Genomic DNA, 9,115 nt, shown 5'->3' with positions numbered 1-9,115 from the left:
CTACCATCCCCCTGTGCTGGGGCACCAAGTCTCCACAGGACCAAGGGTCCCTCCCATTGATGTCAGATAAGGCCACCCTCTGCTAGGATCTGGAGCCATGGCTCCCTCCCAGTTGGCTCAGTTTTGATTTGGTTAGAAAATAACCAGTTCACAGTGAGACAAAGCCCAGTTGTCTAATTGTCAGTGAAACCCAAGGTTCAGAGGCCGGAGATCTTGACCCCAGTCTTCACCGAGTCATAGGATGGATAATCTAAGCCTTACATTGGGGCAGGCAGCAGGAAGAGCATATACCCAGGACGGATGCCAGGCATGCCCGTAGGGAGGGAGCTTGGGAGGGGAGCCAACCCCAAATGGAACCGAAGAACCTCCTACCTCACCTGACCGAGAGGTGTCATGTGTTTGGCAGGGTTTCCCCAAAACTTAGGCAAAAAGTGTATAATGTGCCCATATTGGTTAGTCTTTGATAACATGAACATAGGCCCCTTCCCAGTAGGCAGCAGCCCTCAAGTCCCTCAGACACGGTAATGTTAATATCACCAGTCCTGCGTGTGCAGGCTCTGGAAAAGCTTCATTCCTGTGACTTCCAAACAGCGGACTCCTGGAGGCAGCTACAGGCCAGAGCAGAAATAGCTTTCGTGAGGCCCAGAATAGGTCACCTTTCCAAAGCTGGTCTCTGACCTCCAGTTCCTTCCAAAGCCCACCCTCAAAGCACCCTTTTCAAGGTTCTTATAAGAGGTCTATTTTTTTCATGTTCTCTTTGCAAATTTTTACTTTGGAATTATTTTCTTTTAAGATTCTGGTTTATTTTAATTTGCATGTGTGTATGTGTGCCTGACTGTCTGAGCACCATGTGCACACAGTTCCTGCGAAGGCCAGAGGAAGGCTTCAAGTCCCCTGGAGTTTGAATTTTAATTACATAAAATACAATTTTAAACCTAGAGAAAAAGATATAAAAAGTCCTCTTCTGCCTACATACAATTATTGTGGCGGTTTGTATATGCTTGACCCGGAGAGAGGCATTGTTGGTGTGTCCCTGTTGAAGTAGGTGTGACCTTGTTGGAGGAGGTGTGTCACTGTGGGTGTGGGCTTTAAGACCCTCATCCTAGCTGCCTAGAAGCCGGTATTCTGCTAGCAGCCTTCAGATGAAGATGTAGAACTCTCAGCTCCTCCTGCACCATGCCTGCCTGGATGCGGCCATGCTCCCACCTTGATGATAATGGACGGACCTATAAACCTGTGTAAGTCATCCCCAATTAAAGGTTGTCCTTCTAAGACTTTCATGGGTGTGGTGTCTGTTCACAGCAGACACACCGAGACAATTAAGTGTTTTTCTCCTATTGCTTTATCGCTGTTTCTTTACTTTTAATCCGTCATATTGGATAGCTATTTTTCGATAAGTTAGATACACAGTGCCTATTCACCATTTAATCCTTCAATTGTGTGTTTTTTAAATAAAGATAAGAGAATTTTCTTATATAGCCACATTAAAAATCAGTAAGTTTACCATCAGGCTGGGATTATACCTCACTGTCAGAACAGTTGACTGGCATGTAAATGTTCAATCCCTAGTACAGAAAAAAAGGGAGAAAAAGAAACAAATAAAAATTAGAGAGAGGGAGGGGCAGGGAATGAAGGAAGGAGGAAGGAAATGAGAAACCGAACATCAGTGTAACCCGCAGCCATATTCCCTCCCATCAGCATGGTGGCCTTTAAAGCTATGTTTTCTCCTGGTCTCCTTCAGGATATGTCAGCTCTCCCGTGCTTCTTTGATGTTCATGGCTGTGACAGCTTTGGAAGGTGTCAGATCAGTTACTTCATAAACGGTCTCTCAGTTTGACTTTATGTGTGATCTTTTTCCTGTGATTAGGTCTGCTGGTGGGTGTGGGGCAGCGCGCCACATCCAGGAAGCTGTGCGTCTCTGTGCACAGACCAGGAGGCACATGGTGTCAACTCATCCCAGCTTGGGGGTGCTAACTTTGATCAACCGATAAAGGTGATGTTTATTAGTTTCTTTCTTTCTTTTTTTTTTTTCCGGAGCTGGGGACCGAACCCAGGGCCTTGAGCTTGCTAGGCAAGCGCCCTACCACTGAGCTAAATCCCCAACCCCTGTTTATTAGTTTCTTTCTTTTTTTTTTTTTGGTTCTTTTTTTCGGAGCTGGGGACCGGACCCAGGGCCTTGTGCTTCCTAGGTAAGCGCTCTACCACTGAGCTAAATCCCCAGCCCCTGTTTATTAGTTTCTTTATCACAAAGTTCTACTCTCTCCTTTGTGGTTAAAGAGTGCCTTGGAGGAAGAGTCTTTGAAGCTATGGGTGTTAGTGGCACGAGCCTTTAATCCCCAGCACTTGGGCAGCAGAAGCAGGCAGATCTCTGTGAATTTGAGGCCAGCCTGGTCTACAGAGAGAGAGAGAGTTCTAGGACAGCTATGGCTACAGAGAAGAAACCCTGTCTTGAAAAAACATAAATAAATGAATGAATAAATGAATAGATAGGCTTTTTCCGCTGGGGCAGCCATCTTCCAGTAACTCGCCAAAATGACGAACACTAAAGGAAAGAGGAGAGGTACTCGGTATATGTTCTCTAGACCTTTTAGGAAACATGGAGTCGTTCCTTTGGCCACATACATGCGAATCTATAAGAAGGGTGATATTGTAGACATCAAGGGAATGGGCACTGTTCAAAAAGGAATGCCCCATAAGTGTTACCACGGCAAAACCGGAAGAGTCTACAATGTCACCCAGCATGCCGTGGGCATCATTGTAAACAAGCAAGTTAAAGGCAAGATTCTGGCCAAGAGGATCAATGTGCGGACTGAGCACATCAAGCACTGGAAGAGCAGAGACAGCTTCCTGAAGCGGGTGAAGGAGAATGATCAGAAGAAAGAGGAAGCCAAAGAGAAGGGCACCTGGGTTCAGCTGAAGCGCCAGCCTGCGCCACGCAGAGAAGCCCACTTTGTGAGGACTAAAGGAAAGGAGCCTGAGCTGCTGGAGCCCATTCCATTCAAATTCATAGCCTAATGTACACAAAGGAAATAAAGAACCTGGACTGCAAAAAAAAAAAAAAAATGAATAGATAGATAGACAGACAGACAGATAATAAATAGAAGGACCCTTTGGCTTCCAGGCCTCTATCCCTCCAGTCCCTAGTCAATGCCCTTCTTTCCCTTGAGGTCTCGGCCCAGCCTGACATGACAGTGACATGATCTGTCCTTCCCCCAAGTTAGTGAAAAGATGTAAATATATCATTATCAATAGTGAAACAGCAATAGGACTCAGGTCTCCGCAGAGTTGCAAAACCATGGATCCTACGGTGGCTTATCATGAGTTAGAGCTTAACAATTCTCAGTTTATCTTGTCATACAAACCCTTGACATTCTCCTCAAAGTATAGTCCAAACAGTTTCTAAGACAAAAGGTGAGGACCGGTGACTGAAGAGCAGAGATTCTGAACTTACCACCGAAAGGAACCAAGGCTTGATCCTCACAGAAAGCCGACTTCACAGCTAGAGATGGGGGTGTGAGGTGGGGTAATTTACAAGCTATCTCAGAAACACCTTGGGTCAGAAAGTAAAGAAGGGAAGCAAAGCAGAAAGAGCTAGACTGCACCCACAATGGCCAAATCTGGAAAAACTGTGCATCGCAAATAACATTAAAACTCACTGTGTGGGGAATGGGGAGATGCCTCGGTCAGTTTAAAGCTCCTGTCATGCAAGCATGGGATGTGAGTTCAGATTCTCAGCCCCTCCCCCCCCCACCCTCACCACTCACAAGCTGGGTGTGCAAGGCCGTGTCTGTACGCTGCACTGAGCAGCAGGGAGTGCAGAGACAGGCAGATCTCCACGCTCATTGGCCAGCTGGTCTAGCTCAGTTGGTGAGCTTCAAGTTCAGTGAGACCCTGTCTCAAGAGAGAAGGTGAAGGGTTATTGTGGAAGATGCCTGGTGTTGATCTCTGGACTCCATACCCATGTGTGTGTGCATGTGTGTGTGCGTGCGTGCGTGTACATACAGAGAGAGAGAGGGGGGGGGAGAGAGAGAGAGAGAGAGAGAGAGAGAGAGAGAGAGAGAGAGAGAGAGAACACTGAATGAAATGGAAATTCCTGAGCCCACAATGATACAGGTAACCCCAGGCTGGCCTTGAACTCACAGAGATCTGCCTGCCTCTGCCTCCCCAGTGCTGGGATTAAAGGCCTGCACCACCACCACACAGCTTGAGGGTTCTTACAAGGACTCTGCCCCTGTCTCTTTTTCAGGGCTATGCTCCTACTCTCTGATTTCAAGACCTTAGGGTCAAATCACACAGAAATAGTGGAAGAAAGGAAATTATTTCTTTCCTTAACTAGGACTAAGTCGTGCCGTCACTGTGGCCCAGTGGAGAGCACATGACCAGAAGCATAGCTAAAGCAGGAGTAGGGAGGGAAGTGGTGAGGGATGGTTGCCAGGCATTTCAAACCAATAGGCCAGAAACCAGGAACTGACAGGCACTGTTGAGGATCCTGACTGGGTCTCCTTTGCTACAAATGCAAGTTCTCTTCACTGGCATCGAGTGCTCCCAAAACCCTCCTCCCTTCATTGTCATCGAGTGCTCCCAACACCGTCAGTGTTATTTTCACAGAACCCAGCCTGCAACATCAGGACATCTAGCCATAGGATGAGCAAGGGCAGAAATCCTTAAGTCATGTGAGAAGAACTTGGATTGCTAACTCTTTGTGGTCTTTGCTGATGTCCAGTATGAGCGGCAGCCCCTGACTGGAAGGTCCCAGCCTAACTTGCTGTGCTCCCCAGTCCCCTGCATTGCCTATGGTTTCTCTTCTTAAGCAAGTCCCCTCCCTCTGACTGTATTGTTCTACTAAGTCCTAGAAATGGCTTCCTATTATTTAAAGAGCCCCAGGGCAGATCTTGTCTTCTGTCTCCAGAAGAGATTTGGGTATTTACTTCTCTGGGGAACAGTCTAGGAGCCATTTAATTTCTTCAGGGCGCTGCCAGACCAGAGGATGCCTAAGATGGGTAGGTACTAGGCTCTTCTACAGATGGGTATACTAGTGTCCAGCCAGGGTGAGGTTCTTGTCCAGTACCACACAGTCAGTTAGTCACAGACCTATGTGCTGAGCCAACTACCAGAGGACCTCCAACTAGCCGGACGACAGCATCCACCTTCCCTCCTGACGCTGACAGAGGCAGCCCTCTCTTCTGGCTCTCCTTCACAGCTCCCTGACCCCTCTTCCTTTACCTCCCCGTTTTCCTTCTTCCCTTAAATCCCAGACAGCATAGCAATCGCTCCTCTACTCTTCTGCGCCCAGAACCATGTGTTGTCTTCTCTGCCTTTGGAATTTGATCTCGGCCATTTAGCCCTCTATCTACAGAGTTCCTTGGAATCTTCCAGTGTTGGGTCAGATCGGCTAAGGTTTCACCTTGAAGCATCAGCTTCCAGAGGACAAGAATCTATGCTAGTGCCAACCAAGGAGCTGTCATCCTGCAACAGTGTGCAAGTATTATGTTCCTACTGTATGCATTCTAGCTTTACATTCACTGCCTTGGATCCTCACAAAACGAAAGTGGTCAGGGTGGAACCTGCCACAGGGGAAGGGTGGGTTTCAAAAGGGAGAAGTGATGTGGCCATAGCTGGGATTAAAAGTGAAGGGGCTGAGCTTGGTGCCCCAAGGCTTGTGATTCAAACCTTGACTTGGTTCTCCAGACACCACGCAGACGTAAGGACTCACAATGCCACAACTATGGTAGGCACCCCAAAAGTCATCTCAGAACACCACCTAGAGTGTCAACTATTGCTGAGTTATTGAGAAAGTTTTAAAGATACTATGTCCTGAAGCCCTGTGACCAGCAATCTATATGACAGAAGTAACAAGGAAGATCAGAAACAATGAGGTACAACAATAGCCATAACATTTATCACAGAATTAAAGGCTGAAAACAACCTAAATGTCCAAACCTAATTAAATATGGCACCACTCCACTGAACATACATCACAGCCAGGGACAAGATTTACGGGGTTTATAATGACAGTGTGATGTTTATGACACCCCACCAAATAAAAACGCTGGCTTATAAAGTGATATATGTGGACTGGTCTCAGCCATAAAAACACGGTCTGTAATTAAAAATCAAAGGAAAGTATGTCTGCTTCCACAGCACGGTGAGCACAGGCAACATTCAAAGCCATTCTCACCCTGATGGTGTCTTTTTGTCCTGCCTCCCTGGTCACTGGAACAGCTGGGACTCAGTCCTCTCTGAGCAGCATCCAGACATGTGGATGTTCAATCCTTTCCTGTGGAATAAAAAGAATGAATGAAAAGGGCCAGGGAATGTGGTCCAGGCCCTATGCCACTAATCTTCCTGGAATCAGATCCGCCTTCAAATCTTTTTAAACATTTTACTACCATTTGATAGTTTGATTTTTTTTTTCTTTTTTCTTTTTTTCGGAGCTGGGGACCGAACCCAGGGCCTTGCGCTTTCTAGGCAAGCGCTCTACCACTGAGCTAAATCCCCAACCCCTGATTTTTTTTTTTAAAGACAGGATCTCTCTATAGGGTCTCTCTAGGCTGTCCTAGAATTTAGTGTGTGATTTTAAAATTTTAAGTATTTATTTTATGTATGCTAGTACATTGTTGCTGTCTTCAGACACACCAGAAGAGGGCATTAGATCTCATTACAGATGCTTGTGATTGCTGGGATTTGAACTCAGGACCTCTGGAAAAGAAGTCAGTGCTCTTAACCATCTCTCCAGCCCCAGTGATTTTTTTTTTTTTAAGACAGAGTGTTCCCGTGTAATCCAGGCTAGCATTAGAATCAACAACCCTCCTGCCTTAGCCTCCCAAGTTCTAAGAATATAAGCACTCACTACCACTCATGTTCATTGTGCAATGGATTGGACCCACGGCCTTATGCAAGCATGGCGGTACTCTGCCAGATGAGTCACGTCCCCAGAACGTGCCTTACCGCAGAACGTGTTTGTGTTTTACCAATAAGATTGTTTGAACTTACCACTTCTAGTTTTGTTTTGTCTTTTTAACCTGTTCTCCTCACAACCCACCCTCCTTCCTCTCCTAAAACTTTAGCAGCCTTGCCACACCCAGACCACAGATGTTCCCTGTCCTCAGGCTGTCTGGGAGAGGCAACACCATCACTTTGCAGAGACATGGTGATGGACCCTCACAGCAAAGAAGCACCAACTGTGATCTTCCACCAACAGTTGCACAAACTGGGCTCTGGGCTTGGAATCTGTTCAAGCTCTTATAGCCAGTTGAGTTTGAGAGCTAGGATCCAAACCTCTGTTTCCAAAACGCATTTTTCTCTTTGAGAAGGACAACAGACATGGCACTGGACAAGCCCCTTCTCCTGGTCAGGTTTTTGTCTCCCCTCTGGGAAATGAGGCTACTGGGGCTCACTGCATCCAGCTGTCTCCTTCCTCGGGGGGAGTCCTAATGTTGTTATTCATAGCGCCTGTCCCCACTAAAGGCAGCAAGGAATCTTGGGGAATAGAGGACCGTAAGGCACCCATGTGAGGCCACATCCAGTTAACTCCTCATGGGTAGCCATGGGTTAGATAAAAGCTGCCGCCCCTTGACACTGGCAGAGAGCCTGGGGCTTTCTCACAAAGTCTTACATAGACACAAGTGTATGGGTGGCCAATGTGTATCCCCTCCCCATGTGCTGCCTTAACCACTGGCCTGGGACCTGAGGATTACAGACAGCCTCCCACTGGCTTTGATCAGCAATTATAACCAAGAAGATCTAAGAAATACAATGGGTATGCCCTCCCCACCACAGCCCCAGGACATGCTCTGACTAAAGAAACCACCATAATAACATGTTTGACCAGCCCAGCCTTCCAGTTAATCCCAGGAAGTAGACTGGGGCCCTGGGACTCACAGAGAATCTTTCTACAACTACCCGGCAGTTAAGTGGCTAGGCTGGACTGCCTTCCCAGGCCTGTACTTAGTGCCTCCCCTCCAGACCGTGTTTGTCCCCTTGCTGTTACGCGTTCACTGACCCTGCTCTCAGAGGCAGGGCATTGTGGTGCTGTAGAAGGAGCAAGACCACACAGCCTTAGCTCTTGAAGAGTTTATAGTTTGGTAGGGAAGAGGAGAAGAATGAAGCCCCATACGGGGCTTAACAACAGAGGGTGAAAGCTGTCACTTGAGGAAGTGAAGTGTCAGAGGGTGGCTGTGGGGTCTGCTGTTGAATGAAAGGCTGGCTGAAAACTGAAAGAGGAAGTTGCTTAGGAACTAGGAGAGGACAGGAGTGATTCGAAGAGCCAGGCCTTGATACCAGTCCAGAGGGCAAAGAAAAGCCTCCTTCAAGCAGGGAGATAGTGGCCCATGCCTTTAATATACAGGGTGAGTTCTGGGACAGCCAGGGTCACACAGAGAAACCCTGTCTTCAAAACAAAACAAAACAAAGTGAAACAATTCTCCCTCCCTTGTCACCAATTGTTGTGTGGTTGTGTCTATCTGTGGCTAAGGCCACCCTGTCCCTCTTCTCTTAGACAGGAAAGCAGGCAAAAAGGAGATGGACCCTCAATGTCAGGCGGGGTGTCAGGAGCGTTTAATCTCTTCGAGGCCACACTGGGAAAGGCCTGCATCAATAGAATAGGTTCCTGAGTCTGGGTGAAAGATGGCTTCTGAGTAAGGCTGGAACTGGCCAACATATAAACCCGAAGGTCTGTCTGTCCAGGATTAGAGTAAGGCAGAGCCAACATCCTGACAGGTTTTTCTTTTTTCTTTTCTTTTCTTTTTTTCGGAGCTGGGAACTGAATCCAGGGCCTTGCGCTTGCTAGGCAAGTGCTCTACCACTGAGCTAAATCCCCAACCCCCTGACAGGTTTTTCTCTGCTCTCACTGTGTGTTCTTCAGGTCTGTGTCTCCTGGGAGAGGACCTTGGTTCAAGCGCGAGCCTTGAGTTGTTAGAACAGCGACCCCTGGAGGTCAATAGGATGCAGCGGTAGAAATCAGCTCAAGCAACTCCGAAACCCCGATGGCTCGAGTCTGGGCAACAATTCTTCGTTTGGTATAAGACGCCAGAGCTTCCTGTGGTGGCTTCTGCTCACTAGTGAAGCTGCCCGGTTCAGACACTTAAATGGTATGAGCAGATGAGAAGATCACAGA

The 9,115-nt window shown here is 47.5% G+C and overlaps 1 protein-coding gene across 1 annotated transcript; it reads left to right on the top strand.

The window, feature by feature from the left end:
* The first annotated feature begins 2,224 nt into the window (after nucleotides 1–2,224).
* On the top strand, nucleotides 2,225–3,039 carry LOC134480185 (large ribosomal subunit protein eL21-like). The gene has a single exon (XM_063266402.1). It carries the CDS (start codon nucleotides 2,533–2,535, stop codon nucleotides 3,013–3,015), a length of 483 nt encoding a protein of 160 aa, XP_063122472.1. The 5' UTR covers nucleotides 2,225–2,532; the 3' UTR covers nucleotides 3,016–3,039.
* Nucleotides 3,040–9,115: the final 6,076 nt, after the last annotated feature.

The sequence above is a fragment of the Rattus norvegicus genome, chromosome 8, assembly GCF_036323735.1.
Source record: "Rattus norvegicus strain BN/NHsdMcwi chromosome 8, GRCr8, whole genome shotgun sequence".
Taxonomy (NCBI): domain Eukaryota; kingdom Metazoa; phylum Chordata; class Mammalia; order Rodentia; family Muridae; genus Rattus; species Rattus norvegicus.
Note: the sequence above shows the minus strand (reverse complement) of the source record. Positions and strands in the feature narration are given on the sequence as shown.

Excerpts from the sequence above, each read along its gene's own strand:
- LOC134480185 (XM_063266402.1), top strand. The coding sequence starts at position 2,533 with ATGACGAACACTAAAGGAAAGAGGAGAGGTACTCGGTATATGTTCTCT.